The sequence below is a fragment of the Camelus bactrianus genome, chromosome 7 (assembly GCF_048773025.1).
Source record: "Camelus bactrianus isolate YW-2024 breed Bactrian camel chromosome 7, ASM4877302v1, whole genome shotgun sequence".
Taxonomy (NCBI): Eukaryota; Metazoa; Chordata; class Mammalia; order Artiodactyla; family Camelidae; genus Camelus; species Camelus bactrianus.
In genome coordinates, this window is record NC_133545.1 from 20,392,710 (window position 1) to 20,419,484 (window position 26,775).

At 38.6% G+C, this 26,775-nt stretch overlaps 1 protein-coding gene across 5 annotated transcripts in view; it reads right to left on the reverse strand.

The window, feature by feature from the left end:
- The window catches only part of NRF1 (nuclear respiratory factor 1), a 127,251-nt gene that overhangs the window by 26,543 nt on the left and 73,933 nt on the right, over nt 1–26,775 (reverse strand). For all 5 annotated transcript variants that reach the window (XM_074367074.1, XM_074367070.1, XM_074367072.1 and 2 more), the window contains 5 exons: nt 21,517–21,675; nt 20,495–20,692; nt 19,776–19,877; nt 13,936–14,093; nt 7,081–7,205 (listed from right to left, as the gene is read on the reverse strand). In XM_074367074.1, the coding sequence (XP_074223175.1) occupies nt 7,081–7,205; nt 13,936–14,093; nt 19,776–19,877; nt 20,495–20,692; nt 21,517–21,675 (742 nt within the window). The remainder of the gene's footprint in view (nt 1–7,080; nt 7,206–13,935; nt 14,094–19,775; nt 19,878–20,494; nt 20,693–21,516; nt 21,676–26,775) is intronic.

Genomic DNA, 26,775 nt, shown 5'->3' on the forward strand with positions numbered 1-26,775 from the left:
CCAGCTAGGCCTGCAGGTCCTCGCATCTCCCTTGCCCCTCCTTTTACTCCCAGTGCCATACAAGATACCCACAAAGTTAAATGACCCTAGCCACACTTTCTATGGCAAAGGTTCTTCATTTTGAGGTGGCTGGGGGAATGGGAGATCTCTCTGATCTATTTGCACATCTGATCAAAGCTGTGGATCCCAGAAAAATAGAAAGCTGTTGTATAGAATTTCTCAGGATCCACAGATCCAGATTAAGGATGCTCTAATGTTTGAATAATACACATAAAGTAGGTTTCCACAGAAAATTAAAACACACACGTCACCCCCTTCGGGTCCACCTGGGCTTACCTCTTTACACCAGTACAGGACAGACCTTCTAGCCATCCTGTCTCACGTGGGAGGCCTTGCAGAATAGGAAAGCATGTTCCACTCTCTCATGGAAGGATCCCACCCAAAGTCCTGCTCCCATATCTGAACTCCATGTTTCTGTCTTCATCTACCTACTCTTTTATCCTTCTTGCTAAAAATTCTAGGCCAATTAAAAAAAAGGTATTCCAATGAACCCAGTTGAGATTAAATTCAACTGGGGAAAACATGTATTTTTTAAAGTTGTTGAAAAGGTCAAAGAAAAACATGACAGTGAAAAGGGGATGACACGTTCATGAAGTATGAAAAGAAGACAGAGTGTGTTTTTCAGAAGGAATGTGAAAACTGATTTAGTCTGATTTGGCAGTTGGAATGGGTAGTGAAATGTACAGCCGTTTCACAGTACAGCAAGACTGAGGGGGGGGTCTTTGGGTTGTAGGAAATTTTCTGTCGACAGATCTTTAGGGGGAATCTCAGCAGCAGGACAATTGGCAAGGCCAGGCCACAACAAAGAGGGATGTATGGCACTGAAGAGAAATGAGAAGGGCTGCTCGTCCTGTGAGGATAACGTCAATGCCGTGCAATCAACTTTAATTTTTAAACAGATCCAGCCCTCTAGTCCGCTTCTATTCATTTAATGCATGAGGAAGGTAGCTGGCCCCCAGTCTCAACCAGGACAGCTCAGGCAGGTGGTCTCTGGGTGTCGGACAATAGAGAAAGATGTACTTTAAGAACGCTCTGGGGGAACGAAATCAAGGGCTGGAGGCAGAGCCAAGGGGAAGGTGCAGTGAGCAGCGGGGGAAGCAAATTAGTCAGCCAACTTGGTTCAGGCAGAAATGGACACTCCCTTGAGCCCTTTCCTATACCCCGCAACCCTACCACCTCGGTCTCCATTTCCCTGGAGGCAGGTGGAAGGTTGAAGGAGCCCTGGCATAAACTGAAGGGCAGCAGGAGGGCTCAGGCAGAGGCTTCTCTGGTGAAGAAACACCTCTTCAGCTGCATTTACTTCTTTCTGATCGTCATCTACTTCTTCCCAAACAATATCCTTTTGTTCTAAACAGCACCCTGCCCCATCATATTCACTAACTGCAAAGTGATCTGCTCACTGAAAATACTTAAGTCTGACAGCCAGCCGCTGACTGGCTCTGTGAATTCTGCAAATGGAGAAACACACAGACCTATGGGCTTTCCCAGGCCAGCAGTGAGTAGGGCTGCTGGGTTGGGGAGCACTTGGTACCAGAAACCCCCAGAGCATCCCTACAGCCTTCAGGAACAGCTGGAGCAGACGGGCACTGTGGCTAAACTAGACAAAAGGCAAGTGGCATTTAGCAGAGATGGGGAGAAAGGCCTGACATTCCTAAACTTATTTGTTCAACATTGGAAGACAATCATCACTCTGTATTTGTGGAGTCCAGACAGAAACCAGCTCACATTAAAGGGAGGCAGCAGAGCAGAGGTTTGGAAACAAACTGCTTGAATTCAAATTCCATTTCTACCAGTCTCTGTGTGAACCTGGTCAAGTTACTGAAACTTTTTACATCTCAGTTTCTCCAAATGTTAAATGAGGACAACAGTGTTTACCTGACAGCTTCGTTCTCAGTTTTAAATAAGTTAATGCATGTAAAACACTTAGCAGAGTGCTAGCACAAGCAAGTATTGTATGAAAGTTTGTTAAGTAAGTAAAATTAATGGGACAATGGGATTGAGAGACAGAATGCAAGGTCAATAGTGGAAAAGAATGCTGGTGTCCCATCATGGTGTACACCATAAATGAGGAGTGCCCCACCCCATCATCTTTAGTACAAAAAAATGAAACTGAAGTTGGGGGAAAAAAGTGAAACTAAAATTTCAGAGAACAATAACTGAACCTCCATAGAATTATGCATAAATAGAATGAATGGCCACAATTTCTTAGTCTAGGAAGACACACCTGGTTTGGTCTTAAGAAATGAGCACCATTGCAGTAGGGACAATGTCTCCTCCAGCAACAATTAGTGTCCCGTGATTCAGTTCACTGGGGCAGTATTCAGACCACTTGCTTCCCACTCCTGGTCGATCACTGTGATTATGAACATTCCCCATGTCCTCTGCCCCAGGGGAAACAGGGCAGATGGAGATGAGAAAACTTAAATTAGTCAATTTTAAAACTTCTTAGCAGTTCTTCTAAAAGGCTTGGTAAGATTTTTTTTTTTTTTAAGGCTAAAACAAGGCTTAATTCTTCCAGATGAACTTTAAAATTATTATAAAGTTCAATTCCCAAAAAAACTCTTCAGGATTTTGTCTGAACTTTTTTCAAATTTGGAGATAGGCCTTTCATTAACTGCTAAATATAACATCCCAATAGTAAAATATTACAGTATAAAGAACAGATGAATAGAGATAGAAGAGTCCCACACAAGACCCTACACAGTCTAAGAATTCTGCATAATAAAGATGACATTTCAAATCAGTTTAGAAAGGATGGATTTCAACCTTTTTATAGAATGAATGGTGCTAGAATAATTAATTATGTAGGGGAAAAAAATCAATTCAGATTCTTACCTAATGCCATATACCAAAATAAATTCCAGATACTTTATAGTATTTAAAATAAAAATTAAGTCCATAGGAGAACTAGCCTATTGTTAGATATTTATCTGACTTTGGCCCTATATAAACATAAAGGCAAAAGAGAAATAATTAAGGAAATAGAAATGAAAATAACAGAAGTGAAATAAAAATAAACTGGGAGAAACTATTTACAACATACACAATAAAGGGATTATACTTTTATCTCTTATTGATTTGGAAAAATTCTTCATATATTAAAGACTCCAAAAGAAAAATGGGTGAAGAAAACAAATAGACAAATACTAAAATACTAAAACACTACAAACTTGAAGAAAAAAAGTAAAAATATCTATCACTAATGTTAAAAATGCAAATTAAAATGGAACACAACTTCTTGCCTGTCAAATAGGCACACACACAAAAAGTAAATTAAGCTAATATTCAGTGTTGGTGAGGGGTAACAAAGCGGGTTCTAAACAGTACTGTTCGAAGTATAAAGAAGTAAGAGCCACATAGCAAAGAATCAAAGTGTGGGCAAGGCTTTGTACCAAGGTTATTTTGTTGTAAAAAATTTATTAATGACCTAAATTACTACCAGTAGGGGACTGATTATTATGATGGAGAACATGATGATATATTAGCAAGCATTAAAGTGATCTTTTCAAAAAATATTTAACCACATGAAAACGGTTAAGATATTTCAAAGCAAGTTATGAAATAGTACAGACATGATCCTAATTAGGTTAAAAAATTTTATGAATGGGGGAAAAAAGGGCCATATTTTAAAAACTCAAAATATTAACATTCTATGTAGTGGGATCATAGATGATTTTTATAATCAGGACCAAAAAAACTCAAACTAAAACAAAAAACTCCAGAAAATGCTATGCTCTCCTTTTAACTTTGGTGCTATTAGAAAAAATGTCAGCGATTTTAGAAAATGTTCATCCTTTCTTAGCAGCTCCGGTAAGAAACTGATGGACAACAGTAGAAGATAATTTCCATTCCTTTTATTGATTAACTATGAACTTTAACTGTTTATTTTGTTTTCCCCCATCTAGCTTTTTTCACTATTTTTGTTGAAATAGGAAGGAAGATAAAAGATCTGTAGATATGGCTCCCTGAGGATTGCTAACAGCAGGTGGTGAGGTTGGGTGAGAGGTGAATATCACTCAGAGTTCTTCAACACATGTAAGCCTGACTTTATTGGTCCTGGCGTCCATTAGTAAACGGTATAAAGGATGGAAAAGTGAAGGGAAACCAATGGGCAATTTAAAATTTACAACCTCTTATATTAAAGTATGTTAGAGGGGAAAGCAAGGGATAACTGTGTCAAAAAAAAAAAAAAAAAAAAAAAAAAAAAGAAAAGAATAGGTAAAGGAAGAAACTCAACCAGAGACCTTTCCCAGCCTTAGGCATTTCAAAGAGAAAGGCACCTATGAAAATCTTTATATTGAACCAAACCTTGCAATACCATCAAAAAACCAAAGACTTATTTACTGCTATTTAAAAAGGGAGACCATAAATGGAGTAGAGTAATGCTAGTGCTTGAGTAGACCTTTTAGTGTTCGGGTGGGATAGGGTCCAGGAAAAAGGAGAAGTCTTCAGGGTTACAAGGTCTCTGTCAGGTCTGCCTTGGTAACTTGGAATTTAAACTTCTGCCATGCAGATGTCATTATCCTTAACTTGAAAACCACTGTTCTACACACTGCCCCAGCCATCTCTCATTGGTTACTATACTCTATCAAGCCTCTAGTTCCATCCCAGAAGATGCTGAAACTCCAGCTTCAGGCCTGAACAAACCAACATTCACACTGTCCACACGGTCCTTAGAACAGTCATCTGCTTGTAGGATTTTTATTTAAGCCATACCCTGGAATCTGGGATATATTTTTTTCCCAGTAGTGTCTGTTACCAAATAGCACCTTATTCTGCTATCATCTGGTTCTTCCCCATAATAAACGTTTCCTGATAATAAGTTTGGTCTACTGGCAGATACCATAAGCTTGTCATTACGGAAGTGACAAGCATTGCCAACAGGACACAATCTGAAGGAATGATGAAAAAAGAACTCCTACAAGTCCAAACAGATAACAAATTAGCTGGTTAAATGGGAAAAATGTAGTTACAGGTCTCAGAGTAAATCCTACAGCAGTCTGGGAAAAATGTTAGAAGACAGAAGGAGCATCAGAATCATCTGGATCATATCCAATATTAGATTCCTCCTCTGATTCCCAAGGGATAGATGACATGATTGGCCTTCACCTAAAATTACTGGGATAAGGCACAACTCAACGGTCTGATTTGCTGTAGTGCTGAGAAAGCACTACCTCAAGTCCAAATTCACATGTGTTAGCAGGTCACAAACTAGGGAAAGGTCTGCTTTGGAGAATCACTGGCTTTTAAGATGCAGATCATAATTTTCTCTTATCACAAATGCAGCCAACAACATGAAGTCAACATAACTGATTCATACAACCTAACCTGCTAAAAAGAAGCAGTTTCCAGGTATCAACAGTAGTAGATGAGGTTCACCTTTATCTCATGGCTGAATAAGTCTACTTGATGGGAGACCCAGAGAGTCCTTACACTTTTCTATAAACTCATCTATCTGAAAAGGTGAGGCTGGGGAGGCCAGAACTATAAAGCAGTTTGTTCTCCTCTCCTAGACAGGTCAAGGCCATTAGAAGGGCCAACAAAGTCTCCTATCAAACCCACACAGGGAAGTATTCTTAGCAGTTCCACAGTGAAGAACAGCAATCGCATTTCAAAAGAGTGTGACATAGTCAGATATCCTACCTTTTGTTCAAGCTAGACCGGGACTTGAAGGAGGAATAGAAATAAGAAAGGAAATAAGGGTAGGATTCTAGCTAAAAAGGGAGGTTTTCCTTAATTCCATCTATGGTCATTTCATCCTGAACATACATGGCTATAAGGTGCCCTTTATCTTGCAGTGTTCTGGCCAAGATCAACACTTTCTCTATTTGGGTTAGTTCATGGAAGCCCTGAGCCCTACAGAAAAAGCAGGCTGCAGTTGCAGTATTTGATTTTTTGTTTGCTTATGAGAATGATTCTCGGAAGCCACATGGCTCTTTATATTTCCCATGTTATTCTTCTTCTTCCCACTTTTGAAGGCGGACACAACATTGTGTCTTTCTTCAAAGACTTTTCCAACTAACACGCTATTCAGTTTCTAGGGACCTACCCTAAAAAAAGTGCCAGGGACTTTTCTTCCTGCCACTAATGCCATTAAGGAACTTCTTCCCTAAATAAAAGTATGCTATTATCTATCTTCTTTCCAGGACTTTAAACCACAAATTTCCAAAAGCCATGGAGAACTTAATTTGTCCCACTTAACCTAATCATATGTGTGTTTTAAAAGCTTAATAAACAATCACATAGAGTCTCACAGAACAGGGCTGGTCCTTCTCTTTGACCCAGACTTCTGAGGCACTTCTCCAAGTAGCCCAAGTCTTAGTAATGGACTCCCATAGCCTGCTGAAGTGGATCCAAAGAGCTGAGCTGGAGTCGTAAACTTGTGTCACCATATTCCTATGAACTGTATCCCTTTTGTTTATTCAGGATATCACCAATATCCAGGAAGTCAAAGAGCTGGGAAAGAACGGCAGGGTGGTGGCATGTTATTGGCTAAATCCAGGGGTCCTCAATAGGGCCACACTTAATAGGAAGCAGAACCCATAGGATCAGCCAGAAAAAACGCCTTCATCACAGCCTGCTGGCTGACCTTGTGGTGAGATGGTAGAGTCTTTCTCGAGGGATTCAGAACATTCCTCCTACCACAATGCACTCGCCCACAGGAGAATCTCTGCTACAGCAAAGGACATGGATCTACCCATGGGAGAAAAAGGACAAAATGTGCCCCACAGCAAATTTTCATATCCTTCTCAGCAAGTCCTGTCACAGCAAACACTTTCCAAATAAGCAAGTCAGTTAGGTAGCCATCATTATGCCTTTCCCCACTCAAGAAACCCCAAGTCTCCTACTAGTGAAAGGAATCAAAGGCTCCTAGAATTTTCCTAAGTATCAATTGCCTACCAATATTTAAAAAACTCAAATCAAACTCAGCTTCATTCTGAAGGGTTTGCTGTCAGTCATGTCATGGAGGTTTAAGTGGAAACAGGGAAGAAATTCAATAAAATATTTATGCTCTCTTACCATTAGCATCTTGGACTCCAGTAAGTGCTCCAACGGCTGCTGCGGTTTCCCCAGACAGGACGATCTGTCCCCCCCCTTGCAAGGTGGCCTCGGCCAGGGTGGCGACAGCATGGGCGGCAGCTTCGCTGTGGATACAGGAATGGGAGAAGGGGGTGTGTGAGTTGAATAAAGGTATAGCACTGCAGCAAGACAAAACAACCTTTCAACCTTTCCATGGATACTACATTTGTGAGCCAACCAGCAAAACAAGGGATTCCAGTGCTATTGGTAGAACCAGAGCAATTTTTAAATAATAATGAACAGCTATGGAAACCTGTCTTTCATATTTATATAGTTAATGTGAAATTTACTTTAAACCTAGGAAATGGGTGTTTGAGGACAGAAGACACTCATTTCCAGTCTTTTCTTTATCAATATCAATCAAGTACTTGCAACCCATAGTCAAAGCTCTGATCCATATTCACAATGCAAAAGTCATTTTGGTTGTCAATCATGAGGTTTCTTTTTTCTCTTGTCTCTTTACAGTAACACAAGGCAGACCATCTGATACTGCCCTTTTATAGCCGAAGACAGATGATAATATGAGGAGTCATCAATTTGGACTTGCTATTCAATTAATATTAAAAAATAACAATTTGGTTTACATCCATGATTCCAAATACAAAGTAATGGTTGACTAATATCTTGCAAAGTTCAACCCTTCCCTTTGCCTCACTGTACATGTGGGCAGTGCTGAATTAAGACTTTAAAGTTTAAATTATCACTATAAGCCCAAATTCCTTGACTGTAAAAACACAATGAAATAATAAACCTCCCTTCCCTGCAAAGTAAACACCCTGCAGAACAGAACGATATTAACCATCTGTTTACAGTGAACACTTTTCTAGCAGCTTGTGTCCCATTTTCTTTTCCTTATGATATGCTTTTATTATATGCATAATACCCATTTTTGTTGATTCTATGATACAAACTATAAAATTCATTACTGTTTTATGTGCCAATAAAAAAGTTCCTGACAATTATAAGATTATATAGTTCATCATCCAAATTTCAGAGATTTCAAAATGTGAAGGAAAAAAAAGATACATTCAGCACCTCTCCTGGGAAAGGTATCACTTTGCACAGTTACTGAGGGAGTATCAAAAGTGAGCATGGAGGAGAGGGGGTGGTGTCATTTTGTTTAGCAGAGATGGACAAAGTCTTGGGTTTGACACCGAAAAAGCCAGCTGATTCAGCTTTGTTCTGAAGCTGCAGACTTTGCCATAACTATCAGTCATCTCACAATCACAAGCTGTAGGTGAGGATGGAAAGGGCCTGTGGACCGGCTAGGGTAAATGTGCCATGACTGTGGGTGAAGCAATGTGGACCAAACTTAAGTGATGCTTTCATCTGAGGAAGTCAGCAGACAAGTAAAGCAACTGACATAATCATTCCTCTGGGGAAGACTTCTTAGTCACTATAAGGATTTTAGGAAGCAGTATAAGAAATCCAGTGGACAGAAAAGTCTTATTAAATAGAAAATTTCCCTCTTGTTAACTTGCCTTGCTTTTTAAATTGTTGAGTGTGTTTAAAAAGTTATTTGTCTCTGACAGTAAAATGCATGTAGAAACTTGCAAAAATTTCTTTAAGAGAAAAATTTTAAATATGCAGAGGTAAGAATTACTGTCTTTCTAATCTTAAACACAACTTTAAACAGATAATCAGGATCATACTGTACGAGTTTTATAGCCTGCTTTTCTTACCTAACTTCGTATTTCTCCACATAAATATTCGACATTTATTAAAAATAATAAGGTAAATGCAAAATTGATGATTCCACCCTCTCCTTTTCTAGTTGTTTACCTGTGGTAAATTTTCATTTCCAGACTTCCTTTGACTTAATTCAAGATCATAATTACATATTTACATCCTTTATATAAAAATTTGGGACCTACTGTATAGCACGGGGAACTATATTCAATTTCTTATAACATATAATGGAAAAGAATCTGAAAAGGAAAAATATATATGTATGTATATGTATAACTGAATCACTTTGCTGTACACCTGAAACTAACATTGTAAATCAACTACATTTCAACAAAAATTTTTTTTTAAAAAGTTTGGGATAGAATTGAGGTTGATGCAGCCCACTTAAAAGGTAAGATTATTCTCTATGCTAAAACATACTTCAGATCTGATACCCACAGCCAGTCATCCCACAGTATCTACAATATGAATTCAGAGCCAAAGCAGACCCTTGATCTGGAATTACTAAGACTATTCTTTACATTTTACAAGGCAGATTTTAATTTTAGAGTGCTTCGTAAGTATTTATTACAGATAGTAAAATGAATGATTATTTAGTGCCCAGATCCTTAATTTTTAACATTTTTCTGAGAAACGTGTCAAATAATACTACCAGTCAATTCTACAGTGTTCAGTTATCACTGATTAACAATAAAATTATTTAATACTCTGACCTGAGACTTTATGGAAAGTTGAAAAGTATATTCTTAGGAAAATGCTTCAGCTGTGTGGTATTTTGAAGAAAAAAGCTGGTATATGAGAATTGTTTATATAGAAATAGGAGCTCTGTTTATAGGTTATCTCAGTGACTGCTCATTCCCCACAGTTTTTAATCACTTATTTCTATGACCATCAAAGGTGATGTCCGGCCACTCCTGGACACATGCCTGCAGTGTGGAATTTCACGGGCTACAAGGGGGAGAGCAGTTACCCAAGCCCTGACGTGAAAGTTTACCTGTTTCCAGCTATACCCATTTTATGATGTCTGAAGCTCTAAATATTCGAAGTCATTTCCTTTGCTACCTCTCTAAAATATGTTATGCTAGAAGAAGAGCTGTGAACCAGCAACAACGTAAAGCAATCTGGGATGCCAGGGATGTGGGGCACTGACAGGCCCACAGGTACCTGTCAGGGCCAGGGGTAAAGCAGTGACGGATGGACCTTTCACCCAGCACATGAAGACGACGGTGACGCCTGCTGTCAGCTGACTCTCATTTCCAAATCTGTCCTAACCACTTACGCTAGACTTCATGGGAAATGTTCAAACTATACTGCTAGAAAAAGATTACCTTTACTTAAAAAGGTGAATAGGGATCAAAATGTCTCTAAGCAACCACTTCACAATTTTTGACAAAAGTCATTTCCAAATCGGAGTTGTAAATCGGAAGTTTCCATCAACTTTTTATCTGCAAGTGTCCAACCTTTATTTATGGGAAAAGAGGCAGTTGCGCAGTCCCTGTCCTCCATTTCCAGAGAGGATTTCTGACCTAGGTTGTCCATCCCATGTTACTGGACAAATAAATACAAGTCCACATATTAAAGTCAAATTTTATTTTAATTATAACTCTAATTTTAAGTCAAATTTTCATTTAAAAAACAGTAAGAGTAAATTTTTCTTTAAAAATATGATTCACTTCTTTTTTAAGCAAAGTTCTTCACAGCAGAAGAATAGCAACTCTTAACTTCCTTGAAGAGAGGAGTCAACTTAGGCATTTGTTCCCCCACAGCACTGAGTCACAGCACTAGACACAGTAGACACTCAGTAAAACCTGTCTCACTGTCAACAACACTGTAAATTTCTACCAGGGCAAATGCAGATTCAGCCTACAAATATTTATCATGTACCTCTATGTGCAAGGACCGTACTAACTTTGCAGGACTTGTTTAAGAGGGAATAAAAGTCTAGGACAGCTTAACCAACAAACTGAAACTTCAAATTCATCACTGTATTGCAACAAGCAAATGATGACTTCACTTCCTTTCCTGTCTGGTCGTTCAGGGTGAACAGCTCTTTTTTGAGCCGTGATACTCTGGTTTTCATTTGTTCACTTTGATTCTCTTGCCATCTCCTTCCTAAAAGCGTTTATTTATTATATATTTTGAAAATAATTAAAATTAACTAGTTTCCAGATTTTTAAATGACAGTTTCTCTATACCCTTTCTGGGTTATTATAATGCCGGGGTGGGTAGTCTGAACCCAGGGCCCTCGTCCTAACTTGCTATACAAAACTCTTTTAACAGCGTGGTTGAAAAACAGGCTTGTTCTGCACCTGCTCTGATCCCTTTCCCCTCAATAGTCAAAGGAGCCACTTTGCCTTCTTGTTCCCCACCTGCCATTCCATGTAGCCTGCCTCTCTCTCTCCACTCTGCACTCACATCTGCTGTTTACAGTGCAGCAGACGTGCAGGTGATTATTAGAGAACCATGCTTGTTCCAATTGTACCTGAAACAGAGGCTATAAGAGAGCAGCTCTATGAATCTGCTTTGTTACCATAGGAACTAAGACCAGATTCTCAGTGTATTTTTCACTAAGATGACTTCCAGTAACAAATTCTGTGTAGAAGTTGAGAATGGACTGCATCCCATAGAGAAGCAAACACCAAGGCTTTGTGCCTCAAATTCAATCCTCCTGACATTAGACACTGAGTTACCTCTCCTGGAATTAGAAAGCCCATGATGTTCCCTAATAGCCTGCTATAGTCTAGGCTTTCACTGCCAGGCTTGGTTTCTTCGCCCCCAGCAGAGGTAGCAACATACCATCCCCCCAACACTCATCAGGGCACTGAACTACCCGTTTGCAAACAGATTTCAACATCTCTTTACTCCTCCTACATGCCACAGTGAACCATATTCTCCTTCCTTTGCAGTAAACACTGTAGCCACCTCAGCTGCATCTGAGTTTGTTAACAAGCCCTCAGGGGAAACCATTACCCTCCTTGTCTTTAGAAATAAGTCCTGGCCCTTACACTGAAGGGAGCCAGAATGTACCTCATATTTTCCACTATGTACAGGGTTCCCAGGGCACTCACACTTCACTGGAATATCCAAGGTGCTAGTTCAATGAAATTTAAGTTTTTCTTGTCTTTCATGGCGGCCTCTCAGGTCCCAAGCTACAGTGAGGGGTTACTGGACCAAAAGGAGGAAGGTTCTCGCTCTGGCCATAGCTTTCAGGAAGTTAATCTGTGTGTCCTCTCTCAAAGGTAAGAGAGGGATTGGGTCAAAGCAAAAGGAATGAAATAAGACTTTCATGCTACTGAAAAGTGACATGGCTCAATGGGCTAAGAAAAAGTTTCTATCTCAGGTCACTCAAGACTCACTGGTAACACTGGGAGGACAAGGGTGAGTGTGTTTCAGTTTTTCATACCTAATCAACCACCAAGTCCTGGCCAAACTTTCTTGAAAATCAGTCACTTTATCTCTACCCTTACTTCTAGTTTCCAAGCCTTCGACAAGTCACACCTGAACTGACTCTTCCAAACTGGCCTATTTCGAATCTCTTCTCACGATAAGCAATTCTAGATAAACAAATCTTAATAAGTTAGATGATAATAAGTGTAATTTCTGAAGTGCTAACTGTAGGCCAGACACTTGGATGAAGTTTTATACATATATCATTCCATTGAATCTTTCTGGTTCTATGTGATGAAGATTATCCTTATTATAATGATGATGAGACCAAGGTTCAGCAGTTAAATTTCTCAAGATCAAAAGACTACTAAATGGCAGAAGTAGGATTTAAACCTGAATCTACATGACCTCAGAACCATCTTCTCAGTCACCATAACTAGACAGCCTCATGGAAATCATCTGTACACAAGCCTATCAAGGCTTTCGAGTATATCACAGCCAATCTAAACCTCAGCTGGTTTTTATATTTTGGAGGAGGTGATCCCCTTCTTCTGAATTTCTACTATGCTCATAGTCTACACTGTACAATCACACAGTGAATTATACTCTGAGTAATATGTTTGCTAAGTGTTTTATTTCAATCAATCTCCCAATAACAGTACGGTTTCTGTAAGGCAGACATTATATCTTAGAGCAGTCTTCCTTTACAACCTTACCTAGTAGAGAGTTGGCATGTCACAGGAGTTCAATGACTGAGACCAACAGCAGCTGCCCGTGATAATAGCAGCCTTACTCTATGATGGCACTGATCTAAGGATCTCACGTGCATTGACTTTCCCAGTTCTCACTGTGCACCTGCAAGGTAGGTACTAGTTTTACCCTCATTTTACATAGAGGAAAGTTTGGGCACTGAGATCAAGTAAATCACCCAAGGTCAAACAGCTAGTAAGTGACAGAGCTAGAATTCAAACTCAGGTAGTCTGGCTTCAAGGCACAAACTCTTAACCATTAGTTAAAATGCCTGGGTCCATCAAAAATAAAATTGTGCCAGCAATGAACAATAAGAAGAATAAAAGGGGATGATTTTTTCTGTCAACAACCAAAAGAAGGAACCAATCAGGGAACGATACAATTTAGTTTTGAAAACTACCTCTTACTGGAGTATACCATTCTGCAGTAGCCTTCCTAAACATTCCTGAAGAAAAAAATTACCATCTTCCCCAATAATCCCAAACTTATTTTATTTCAAAGTCACTGATAAGAGCAAGGAAAACAAATTTCCTGAAAAGTCAGTAAAATCAGTTCTTGACCAGCTAACATGGATTAATAGCCATAACAAAAAGCAGTTTCTTTTATAAGGTAAAAGGAAAATCAATCCTGAAGCTTTTTGATTTTTTTATTATATCCATTGGTCCCTTTAAAAACACAAAGTACTCACACTACGCTGCTTTTGGTCTGTTAAGGAGCACAGAATAGGATAAAGCAAAAGGGACCCATGTCCCTTGACCAGCAGGCTTGAGCTGGAAGTCAGAAAGGCTGGTCGGGTTGCAGGGGTGGGGTGGGTGAGGGCTAATTATAAGACAATTTACAGTGTCCTATGGGCTAAGAGTATTAAGTTCCAAATGCCAACTGTGACAAACTGGGGTACAATGTTTCTCTTTACATCTGTAAATGGGGACAGATTCGCCTTCCTCTTTTATGCCCCACCCCTGCCTCCACCTGTTGAGTGCCATGGTGACTGTAGCTCCCTGTTGCATCTCCTGAGAAGCTGCCACTGCGGCCTCTGCCAATGAAGCCACCGCCTGGGTGGCCTCTGATGCTTGCGTTGTCTGGATGGTCATCTCACCTCCCTGTAACGTGGCCCAATTTTGTTCCACCTGAGGCAGAAAGGACATGATAGTTAAAAAATTAAAGTCACAAAAAGATTATGATTTTTAAAAGTCATTTTTCTAAAAAATTGCTATGTGCTCTGCCAAATACATACACACGTTTAAATTAACATGACTTACAATGTATAGAAAAGGGTTTTTAGCATGATACCTTTTGTGTTAAAAAGGACGGTTTTAGAATACACATTTCAACTTGCTTATATTTGCATAAAGAAATTCTGGAAGGACACATAAGAAACTATTGAAAATATTTTCTTCAGTGCGTGCATGGGGAGGAATTGTGGGAATATGCTGGACAGAAGACAGAAAGCAAGATTTCCCACTGCACACTTTTAAATAATTTTTGAAATATCTAAGTCGTATCAATATAGTACCTATTCTAAAATTAAAGTTTTTGAATAGATCATAATAAGTATAATTCTAACAAAAGTCTAACTGTACCAAAGGGAGTATAATGCCAGTACTCCAGACCTTGTGCCCAAACTCTCACTGCTGTTACTTATTTCTTATGTATCTTTGCAAAGATATTCTCTCACTATGCAAGCATATTCACAAACACACACACACACACACACACAGTCCTACAACCCCCTTCTACTCTCTCCTTTCAAAAAAGAAAAATGGCAGCATATTCTACATATCTTTTTGTACCTTGCTTTTTCCACAAACAATACAGCTCTGAAATGATCCTATTTTGGAATGAATCAAACAGCTTCATTCATTCATGATTCATAATAATGGCTTCAGAGCATGATAATACAAAGATACACCATGATTTATTTAACCAGCCATCTTTTAATGGGTATTTAGGTAGTTTCCAGTGTTTGCTGTTACAAACAGTACTGTGATGAATATCCTTATACACTATTTTGTATATTTTATGTGAGTCTATTTACTGAGTAAATTCCTAGAGATGGAATTATGTATCAAAACTATTTTGTATTTTTATTTTTGATGGAAACTGCCAAATTCAGTAAATAATTTTTTAAGGTAGCAAAAACTGCTTTTCTGTTAGTAGGGAGGAATTATGAAGAAATAAAACAAAAACAACAAAAATATACTATCTGGTTATATAGGGTAGATTAGAATTCAGCTTTTCTAGATCTAGGAAAGGGTTTCTCAACCTTGGCACTAGTAACATTTTGGGTTAAACAATTCTTTGTTGTAGGGTCCGTCCTGTGCACTGTAGAATGTTCAGCAGCATCCTTGGCTTCTACCCAGGAGATGTTAATAGGAACCTCCCCTGTCATGATAATCAAAACTATCTCCAGACATTGCCAAATGTTCTCTCTGAGGGGTGTAGGGAGTGTCCCTGGTTTGAGAACCACTGATTTTAGGACATTGCTTTGGATTTAGAGATTTTTCAGTTCTGGATACCTGAACCTAGCTACTTCGGTCCATTTTGCTCAGTAAACACTGGTTAATTATTCCTCCCCCCAAACAAAAAGCAGCAAGGGCAGTGAAAGCAATTTCTATTCTGAAACATGGTATGTGACAAATTAGTCAGCTCAGGCACAATATTTCCACAGGCTCAGGTCTCAGTATGTTAGCTGTGCTTACTGGAGCTCTCGCTGGGGCCCAGTGAGTGGTAAACCTGTGCCTACATGCTACTGTGTCCCAAAGAAAGTGCCGCAAGCTGTAGGTGACGTAGATGTTTTAAATGCCTCCTGCTTTGGTTCTATTACCATACTTAGATTATCATAGTGCTTCTCCAAATGTTTGTCAAAAGCCTCCCCGAGAATGGGACATTCCTTTGAGCTACCTTAGTGTTTGCCCTGAGTTCTTATAGGCAGTGGGCTGTGCTAGCAGCCTTCAGAGCCCATCACTAAGAGCCAGAGATATCCCATTTCCTTCCCTTAGAGCTGCACAGTTGCCCACTCAGGAACTCATAAAACTCTTGCTTCTTAAGGTATTATCTCTTTGATCTCATTACTCCAGTGAGCATCACTGCAAACAGTGCCATCTTAGATGGCAAATTACACCGCCAATCCATAGATGGTCAATGATTCCACTCAGAACATCAGCTGAAGCTGGCCAGCCCTGTCACATTCTGCCATGAAACAGCCTTATTCTTTCCAGATCTGCCCCTTTATATTTCTGCCCATCCCACGGCTGAGTGTGGCCCAGTGCTTCAGAACACAGAGGAGAGGTCCTGAGTCTTGGACTGTAGGGGGTGGAGTTGTACTCCCAAGTACTCATACTCAAATGGCAGCAATTTAATATATATATTTATATTTAGCTACAGCTTTATTTGTAGTGAAAATGGTATTAGAATGTTGCCACTCACAGAATTCTTTAAGGAAGTTAAATTATGAAAGATTAATGGATGGTGGTAAACTGTGAAGAAGTGGGAAGAAGAAGCAGATGAAGAAATTTCTACTGAGTAATGACAGGTAACAAATGAGCTTAGGTGTTAATGTTTCTTTGGAATTTCGTATTCTTGAGTCTCAGAACTTCAGTTGTGTTTGCTTGAGCTCTTATTGCTCTCCCTTTCCATCTTCTGGGAGCCACTGTGTAGTTATCTATGCCTGGATGTCACCATATCCCAGACAAAGGGCCATGAACCCTAGAAAGGAAAGCTGTTCAGACAGAGGATGTATAGTTAGCTTCTGTGCTTTTCTGAGAAAGACTCTCTCCAACGAGGCTCTTGAAACTGTGGCTACTCCCACCCCATAGCTACCATGAACCACTGTGGCTCTGCCATACCTTCACACTGAGATGCACTGCATGTGCTGCTCCCTTCCTTCTGGCCTTTTCTTCCTGTTCACCCCTCTAGTCGGAGCTGAGACTGGAGCGAGACACCTCCTCTCCCCTCAGTCCACGGCTCAGGACCTCTCTTGTGTTCCATAGCTCCCTGGGCTTGCTGCTACCAGATCCGTACTTCATTGCCATTTTCTCTGATGTGTTTTCCTCTACCACCTACCTGAATGCTCCTTAAGAGCAACACAGTTTTATTTTCCTCTATCTGCGTATATGCAGTGCCTGGCACAGGGCTCAGAAAGCGTTTACTGAAAGGATATTTTTATTTTTATCTGTATTTCTCTACTTGTTCTTCAGCCTACCCATACCTCAAGTAAATTAATATTCATAAAAAGTCCACCTAATGTAAGTTATGCTGCTTCAAAACTGTTACTTGTGTTGATGGTTCAGTTTAAAATTCATGTCTCTATATCTCTATACTTTAGTTTCTTCTTCTCCTGTTTCTTCTAACAGAGTCACATACACCACTATTATCAGATATCATTCTATTTGAAGTTTCAATTTTTCTGACACATAATGCAATTACTATCACCAATACCAACTGGTGATCTTATCACACAATAAAATAAATTCTCAAATCCATTTGTATTTGTAAATACGCCATCAAAATTGAAATTGTATAAATATTTTGAAATCAACATATATAGTTATTTCACATTATTTTGAAATTCCTTGATTCATTTCTAAATGTTTACGAAAGTTATGTGTCTCTAGTTTTAAGCTGTATAAGGTTAGTTTTGTTTGTTTGTTTGTTTGTTTGTTTGTTTGTTTGTAACTACTTATTCTGCATTCTCAGCACAGAGTACTCAAACAGATTTGGGAGACCATTTATTACCAGAAGAGACAGGCCAACAGACTTTTGTCTTATAAATGTAACCAAATGCAACTAACTGGATATTGAATGCAGTGTGGTCTAAATGTAAGAGCTCTCACTGGTGAGGGTTGGATAATAAAATGACCCTACAACTTCTCAAAGTATAGGTATTGTTTATTTTTTAAAGTGCCTTCTGTTCCTTGGGAGAAACGATGCTAAACACAACCAGTAGGATGTTTCTACTGAGTCATCTTTATTGGCTTGATGTGTTCTTATCTGTTCCAAGTCAGTGAGATATTTTGACTAATTACAAACCTCGAGGTTCAAAACTAAGATGCTAACAACCATGGTAACATCTGAGAGAAATCAGAAGGCAAATAGAAGCATACTATAAAATCTACAACATTTTGCCACTTTCTGAGATAACCTAGGCTTCTCTTCATATCACTTTTGTTTCACTGGAAGTATGGGAAGGGTTAGAATTTTTTTTAATCTGACCAAATTTGGGTATTTACCAATAAGTTATTTGTATATGTCATTCACCCACTTCCACAAAGATACTTAAAAATAATTTTAGTGTGCTTATCCTTCATATTTTCCATGAACTTTTGAATATATAGATTATCTTTGTTTATGTGAAGTTATTTTGTAAAACGGATTGCACAGAATTAGTCTCCAGAGAAGTGTTTAAGAAACTCAAAGTTACTTTCTTTAAACAGTACCCAGGAAACGTTCAGTAGGGAGATATGCTTAATAAATTTGACTAAGTCAAAAAGTAACAAATCCCATAAATGTACCACCACTGTCTTTGCCACCTCTTTCACACTTCAAGGAGTGTCCTCCAGGTTTTAGTGTTTGGGGACTGATGAATTTTTCCCTCCGCTAATCCATTCTCATTCATGATGTTTATATACATAAAAAAGTAAATATCCTGCTGGCTCTACCTTTCCATACTGGAAAACCAAATGCTAGCTTCTGCCCCAAGTCCTCCCAGTCTCCCTAGCTGGAAACATTCTCTCCTGAAGGCATACACTACTATGCAATGAACCATAGTTCATTTATGTAGACATTTCTCTCCCTCATTAGACAGGAGCTCCCTGAGAGCAGGTTCCTGTGTAAATCAACTCCACACACCTAACACCTCAACTGCAGCATGGCAGGTGCTCAACACATGCTGGCTGATAGAAACCTGCTGTATTTCTCTTCATCTCACTAGCCGTGAACCTGTATCAGCTCCCTCCCTTTCCTGAGATGCACAAATGAAAGTGACTTTGTGGTGTTCTGAGGGGAAATATTCCATAGTTTAGAACAAGGGTGAGATAATACGTTCAGCTTTATTTCTGATACTGCTTTTTGATATTTGCTGGCTATTTTTCAAACTTCAGGAGTACATCCTTTAGGGGAAAAGCCCATAGTGACTTAATGAACTCTTCTCTGAACTTCACTGATGGCTCAGAGCCTAGACAACATTTTTCTAAATCTATTACTCAGCTTCAACACTTACTCTGTGCCTCTAGGCAAGTCACCTAACAACTGTATGTTTCAGTTTTATCATGTACAAAGTGAAGATGGTAACAGAATCTGTACTTTCTAGGGGTGATTACTTAATTTACCGAGTGCTCAATAAATGTTAGCTGCCTTTAAGTTAACATGCCATAATTACTTCAGTTTGGGTAGGGAAGGATTTTCTTGTGAAGTTCTTTCAAAGGCATGTTTAAAATTTAATAAATCATGTCTACTGATTTATAAGGCCCAAAGTTTAAATTCTTTGGGATTCATAGCATACAACTACTAAATGGATAACCCCTTTTTATTGTGTATTATACAAAGTCCTATGCTGCAAATGTAAAACTGTAAGTTCATGACTGTTAGGTCTGAATCATAAAGATCCATAAATTTCAATTGTTATAATTAATATACACAGAGTAAGCTACTTCGCAGAACTGGCATGGTCTGATGTTTTAAAAAGGTTTAAATTAAATAATGCTACAGATGTGTAGGCTACTTACAGTATTCTCATCTTCTGGACCCTCCCCTTCTCCCTCACCTATACATTCAAGTATTTAAGTGGATGCAGACAGAATCTTCTTTCTCACCTCTCCATCAGCCACAGCAGAATAATTCACTTGGGCAACAGTGACTGTAGTTGGCAATTCTGAAGCATCAGCCAATGTGGCTACTGTTGCCCCTGTACCAACCTAAAGAAAAACACGGAAAGCGATATGAGTCAGTGGACAGATCCTTCCAGCTCTTCTTTACTCAGAAGTTAAGATTCATTTAATCCCAAATTCAACACAGATAACGATTCCTATGCCTTGTCATGTGAAATGAATTACTAAAACCATATATCAGACACTAACAGGTGTTTCAGAGTTTTACTTCAACCAAATAAATCAGTATTAGCAGTCAACATGTTTCACCATTGGTGTCCAGTGTCAGTCAACCAACTTTCTACTCTTACTCCAATCTGAATTTTAGAGGCTCCTTATCTACTAACAATTTTTTTTAACCTCATAAGAGGTGATTCAGAAGGAGTATTTCCTGGCCACTGACAGAGTGAAATGGTAAAAAAAAAGAGGCCATTTTTACAGTGCTTTGATCTGGAAATGTCAGAAATGCTACCCATAGTTCTATATTTAGCAAAATATAAACAATTAAAAATATTATTCAAAAAATCAAGTTCAGTTAGGGAGATCTTGGGGATCTATATAAAGTTCATATAAGAACTTGCATAAAGAAAACTTTCTCCAGCCTGAGGTGAGGTGCCCACTGATCTGCGTCAAACCATAATCCAGTAACCATAAGGTTTACTCACCTGGATGAGTGAGACAGTGCCATCAGGGTTACTAAAGGTCTGGACTACAGTCTGTGATGGTACAAGATGGGCTATACTGTGTGTCGTTGTGGCTTGTGTTTGTGTTTGCTGATCTTCAAAAGCATACAAAAGGTCCTCCCGCCCATGCTGTTTGTAACAGTTTTTAACTATGGTCCGTAATGCCTGGGTCCATGAAACCTGTCACCAAAAGACCAGTAAAGCACATTAAGTCACAAAGAATGTTGGTTATTCAGTCCCACAATTGGAATAAGCAGCTGCTTATTTATCAAACCAAACTAAACTTGTATAGAGTAAACCTTCTTGGGATTATTTCCCATAGATTCAGACGCAAAGAAATTCAGTACCAAAGATTTCACACTTGTTTCCTTCCTGATCAAAGTCTGGTTTAGCTTTTGGGTTTTATACCCTATTCTAACCTGAGGCCAACTCAAACTTCTCATAAAAGGTTTATAATTTTGTCAAGAATTTTATGACATTAAGATTCTCAGTAAATTTAAGCTAACTGAAAAACATGTAGAGCAGGTACAAGAGGATGCCTGGTTTAGTCTTTCCTCTTTCTTAAAAGAAGTTTCATTATCAGCAGAATTGACCAACTTTATATCTCTCATATTCATATTTTCAACAGTGATTCTTGCTAACCAGAAATAAGGACATTTCTAAATCTTCAAAGTGATATTTTGTGAAGTGAAGTAATATTTTTACTTTAAGTTTCTTCAGTTTTTCCAAGCATCTCATAAAACTAAAACTGCTCCAAAAGACAACTATGCACAGAAAAGTGTAAATTCACAGACCCATCCCAAGTCTTCAAAGTGATGAAGTGACGAATGCGAAAGGCTATATAAATCAGAGATATCAAACTTCTTTTTGGGGACAGACTTCTTTTTTGACTATTACACAAATGTTTTTAGACCTTTTATAGCATAAGAAGTAAAACAACAAAAATGAAGTGGTTAATTCAGAATGGAAAAGTAACAGGCAACTCAGGCCAGAGGAACACTCACCCTCTGCTTTTGCTCTTCTGTGCGGACATCACTCCGGACATTTGCCCATGGGATATCTTCAGGCCACCAGATGGGCTTGCAGCTTTCTTTGCCCCAGCCTGGTTTTCCCCGACCTGTGGAGTACTTCAACATCTCTGGAATAAATGCCCGAAGCTGGGCCTGGAAAACAAGAGTGTGGTCATCAGTAGTGATGAAAGACATATGGGGTGTGTTTGGTCTGCCAACAAATTCTAAGATTATAAAACAGAGAGCCTTCCTGGAGGGTCTTGGAGAGTTCCAAAATGTGACTATGAAAACCTACTGTTTCCCACTGGTTACTATAGCTCCACAGGTGATGGAGAATTACACGTATGTTGGTAAAGTGCACCTTAAGTCGAATTTCATACACTTGTTCCTATAAGATCAAGAATATCTATCTCCGTGTTTGATTTCTGACCCCTAAAATACTACTGATGCCATACTTTATTTCCCTTCTAGAACTTCCATGCATTTAAGGTGTCAAACAAAGTCAACATGTTTTCAATGTTGTTCTGGAGGTAGTAGTTAGAACAATTAGATGAGTGAAATAAGAGGTGAGGAGCAGATAAAAACCATCATTATTTGTAGATGATATGACTGTGTATCAGAAAATTCCCATAGAATCAAATGAAAAACAACTATAAACAATAAGAGAATTCAGTAAGGTGGTGGGTTTCAAATATATAAAAATAAATGGGCTTTACTTAATAGAAAGGGAAAATAACCCTAAAACTCTTCTAAAAAGTTTCTAATATGGATAAACAAGATTATACTGTATAGCATAGGGAAATATATACAAGATCTTGGGGTAGCTCACAGTGAAAAAAAATGTGACAATGAATATACGTATATTTATATATAACTGAAAAATTGTGCTCTACACTGGAATTTGACACAACATTGTAAAATGACTATAACTCAATAAAAAAAAGTTGAAACAACCAAAAACAAAAAATAAATAACAAGTTTCTAATAAGACAATCCAATGGCTATGAGTCAGACATACAGATACATGCAGTGAAGCAAGTGTTGATTTAAACACATTATGAACTTCATTCAAATTTATTTTACAGATCAAATCCAGACCAAACAGATGTTAAAACCACAGAGACAACTGCCATTCTTTATCATCTGGCACTGTAACCATGTTGTGTGTGTACGTAGGGGGAGAAGGGGAGCCAACTTTGTGAATTCTCTTCATTGCTTACAATGATTTTTGGCAAGAGGAGCAGTTTATCAAGCTATAATCTTCCTCCCTAGACCTACAGCTTTCCTTTGAACCTGGTGTTCTACAGCATTCCAGAAATAAGCAGCATCCTCCATTGAAGGACGCATTCATCAACCTCTACAGCTTAAGACCAAAAGGCAAGGACAATTTTAGCAAGAAGTCAGACCCAAGGACATGGGCTTGTTGTAGCTGTAAAAAAGGGAAAGAAAAAAATAGAAATGGGAATACTTAAGTATTAATGAGAGAATGAATACAACAACACTTGTATTGAAGAGCTTATTTAAATATCAGGTGTTCTCATTTAAATATTATTTTATCAGAAGATGACACAAATTATTACATAATTTGAAGCCAAATCAGTAATGTTCACCCAATAAAGAAAGTTCTGGTTGACAGCATTTATGTTGTTAACCCTTGTGCCGAGCCTGCCATTTCATGGTTCTTTCTAAGTCCCTCATCTCCCAGACAGTCTCCTGTCTGCAGGATATGATATAATACCCTCCATTATATATTTGGCTCTGCGGCATCAAGCAGCAGGCTAATAGAAACATATCCATTTGCAAACCCACGCAATCAGCTGGCTCATGAGGTCACTCCTTCAGTTATTTTAAGAAAGTGCATCTCAAAGTCATTTTTCCTTTTATCCTGGCTTCCTGAGAGTGTGTTTTTCTAGCTTCAGATATACAGAGAAGGAAGAAGCTTAATTCTTACACACAATATTTACATTTCATCATACAAAGAAACAATGGCTTTCTCAGATGCATAAACCAAATAAACTGATACCACAGACTTTTATAAGTCTCCCCTTTCCTTTAATACCATAACAGTTTCCAAAAGGAGAGTTCTTTATATCCATACCTAGCAGAGTGGGGAGACAATGAAATAAGAAGGTCAAATATCTCTAAATTAACACAAAACTAAACTGTCCAGAAAAAACTTGCTGTCTATAACACTTGGTTGACAGACTCTGCTCAAATCCCACCTGGAACACCATATATTCTTTAATTCTGAAGATTTTTTCAGCTTCTGATCCCCGTCCCATCTCCACCAATAGTTACCCACATTCCTCAGTTCTGGGTCACCCTGGCACCTGGCTGTGGACAGCTTTTCTCCTCAGGCTTGCTTTGTCTTTCACACCAGGCTTTCCACTAGGTTTTAAGAATTCATTGGTTATTTAAAGTGTGGGCACAGTACCAGCCTACTCACTTAAAACCCTCCTCCACTCTTCCCAATGACTTAATTTCTCAGCATCTTTGTCTTTTCCAGTAGAACCCCACCTCCTCTCCCCAAGTTCAAAACCTCAGTTAGAGTCACCTCTTTCCTTCAACCCCCATCTAGCCACTCGTTGCAAGTTCTGTTCTTTCTTCTCTGAAATGTCTGTGGTATTCATCCCTTCTTCTCCAGTCCCACCTGCATGCCCACTTTCTAGCTCAAGGCCAGTGTATCCTTCTAGTTGGCTTTCCTGTGGAACTCCAAATTCTCCCCTCTCTTCCTCATCTCACATATCCTTGGACAGACAGGCTTCCCTAAATGCTACATAGCTTCAATAATCAAACCCTTCAAACTTTTCACTATAAGCAATTAAATTAGATTCCTCTGTCCAGCTTTTCTGGCCTGCCACAATTTGGCTTCCCACTACATTCAGTCCCCACTAATTCCCACCAGGCAGCCTTGGCCCTCAGAAGGCAAGTCTCTGCACAGTCCTTTGAACTGCTGAGCTCATTCTTGCTTCTATGCCTTCTGATTTGTTTCCCCTACTGGACTATGTTCTTAAGCTGCTATTCCAGAGCCACTGCTCATTCCTTAATGCCCAGCAAGTCCTATACTCTTTGTGAAATATATCTTGAATACTTGAGTCAGTCTTTTTTTCTGTTTTCACTTTTTTTTTAATTGAAGTACAGTTTACAAAGTTGTGTCAATTTCTGGTGTACAGCACAATGCTTCAGTCATACATGAATATACATATATTAATTTTCATATTCTTGAGTCAGCTTTTTGTACACATTAATAAGAACACAAACTCTAGTACAAACTTCCAGATATAAAATAAATAGGTTATAGAGATGTAAGGTACAGTATACTGACTACAGTCACTAATATTGTACTGCAAGTCTGAAAGTTGCTAAGAAAGTGAATCTTAAAGGTTCTCATCACAAGAAAAAAATTTTTTTGTAACTTTGTATAGTGACAGATGGTACTAGAATTATTGTAATAATCATTTCAGTTCACGAGATATACAAATGTCAAATCATTATGCTGTACAACTGAAACTAATATAATGTTGTATGTCAATTATATGTCAATCAAGAAAAGCCCCAAACAAAACACAAGCTCTAGATTCTGAGAGTTGGTTCTGAACCCCAACTCTCTCTGAATCTTAATTTTCTCAACTGCAAAGTATTAATGATAATGACAAGTAAATACGGTCAATTGAGAGGATCAGAGAGAGCAGGTATATACATAGTTAATTTGAATCAATGGCGGTTTTATTGTTACTACTTTAGTTATCAGTCATCTTTTCCAATGCAAAGAATTAGCCAACGTGAAATGGTTTTCTAGTATTAAACACACTGTAATGTATACAAAGACATTTATCCTTCACTTTTCAAGATGGGTATAGTGGGAAAAAGTAGAAGGCAGAACGAATTCATATGTATTTGTGTAAATATAATTGAGGATCAGAAACAAAGGAAGCTAGAATCAAAAATGAACCAAAATGACCATTGAGGCCAATTCTGTGCCTCGAGGAAGCTAGCTTTTACCAACCCACTCTGCCCCAATGTATAGGTAGTTTAGGCTATTCTGCTGGATCTTTGAGCATTAAAAAAAGTATACAGCAGATTATTAGCGGAAATCATTAGAAAAGGGGACCCAAGTGCAACCACAGTTAGAGGAAAGAGAGAACCAGGAAACCTCTCAAAGGTGTTTTATGTGCTAGAGTCTCTGGATGGAAAATGTTTCAAACCCATAGGAAGAAGACAGTAGAGGCTAAATATAAGAGGCAGGAGAAATGGAAGCAGCACAAAGAAAAGGTTACTTCCACAGGCAAAATCCCCATTAAGTTAAAAAATAGACTCAGAGTGAAATTAATAAGTTCTAATTCAGAGACAGATCCTAGCTTTTAAAAGCACTATCAGTTGTACAAAATTTGCCCCTATATCAAAATAAGAGGCTTAATGTATTCTCAACAATAAAAGTTCACTTTTCAATTCTGTACAGTTTGGGAATGAAGGACAAACTCTGCTTTTAAATACATAGAGATAACTACTTTTTTACTGAAAAAGACTTTCCACCAGACTATTTTTATACTGTCCCAAATAAATAGTGCTAAGGCTAAAGGGATAGTAATAAGGGAAAATGAACTATCCAGTATAGAAAGAGTTAAATGATTTCTTTCCAGAATTCAGCACGGTGCTCTCATTACCAGTTGGATTAATTACTGGTCCTGGAGAGTTTTGAAAACTCAAGCTACTCAATGTGCTTGTTAAGGAAGGTTTGTCTTTAATCCACGGGGAGACAATCAACAAGATCAGCAAAGGTAAAGGCTGTCCTCTCCAGCTGTCCTCTAATTGGGCCGCAAGGAGCTTTCCCAGCCTCTCATTCTGATTTAGGGCTCTAGATGGGCTTCAAGTGCCCAGCTCGGTCAATAAGCCCACCTTAAACCAACAGAGAGTAGAAAATACCACTCCTTCCAGGGCACATTCAGCAAAGGAAAAAGATACTATATTCATGCCGGTGGCAGTCAAAAGTAAAGAGTATGTGGAAACCACTGATGGTTTAAAAAAAGAGACTTTTCTAAAACTCTAAACATTTTAATCTAGCCAAAATAAAACTATTTCTTAACTACGCTAGAAATTTTTCACTTTTAAATTCAGTTGTTTGCTATCCAATAATGTATTATCTTTATATAGTCCCAAATATTCCAAATATTCTCTCACTCCTTCTCTCTTTGCTCTGCATGTACCCGAGACCAGGGATTTTGAGTCTCTTTGATGTCCATTTAGGTTCAGTTA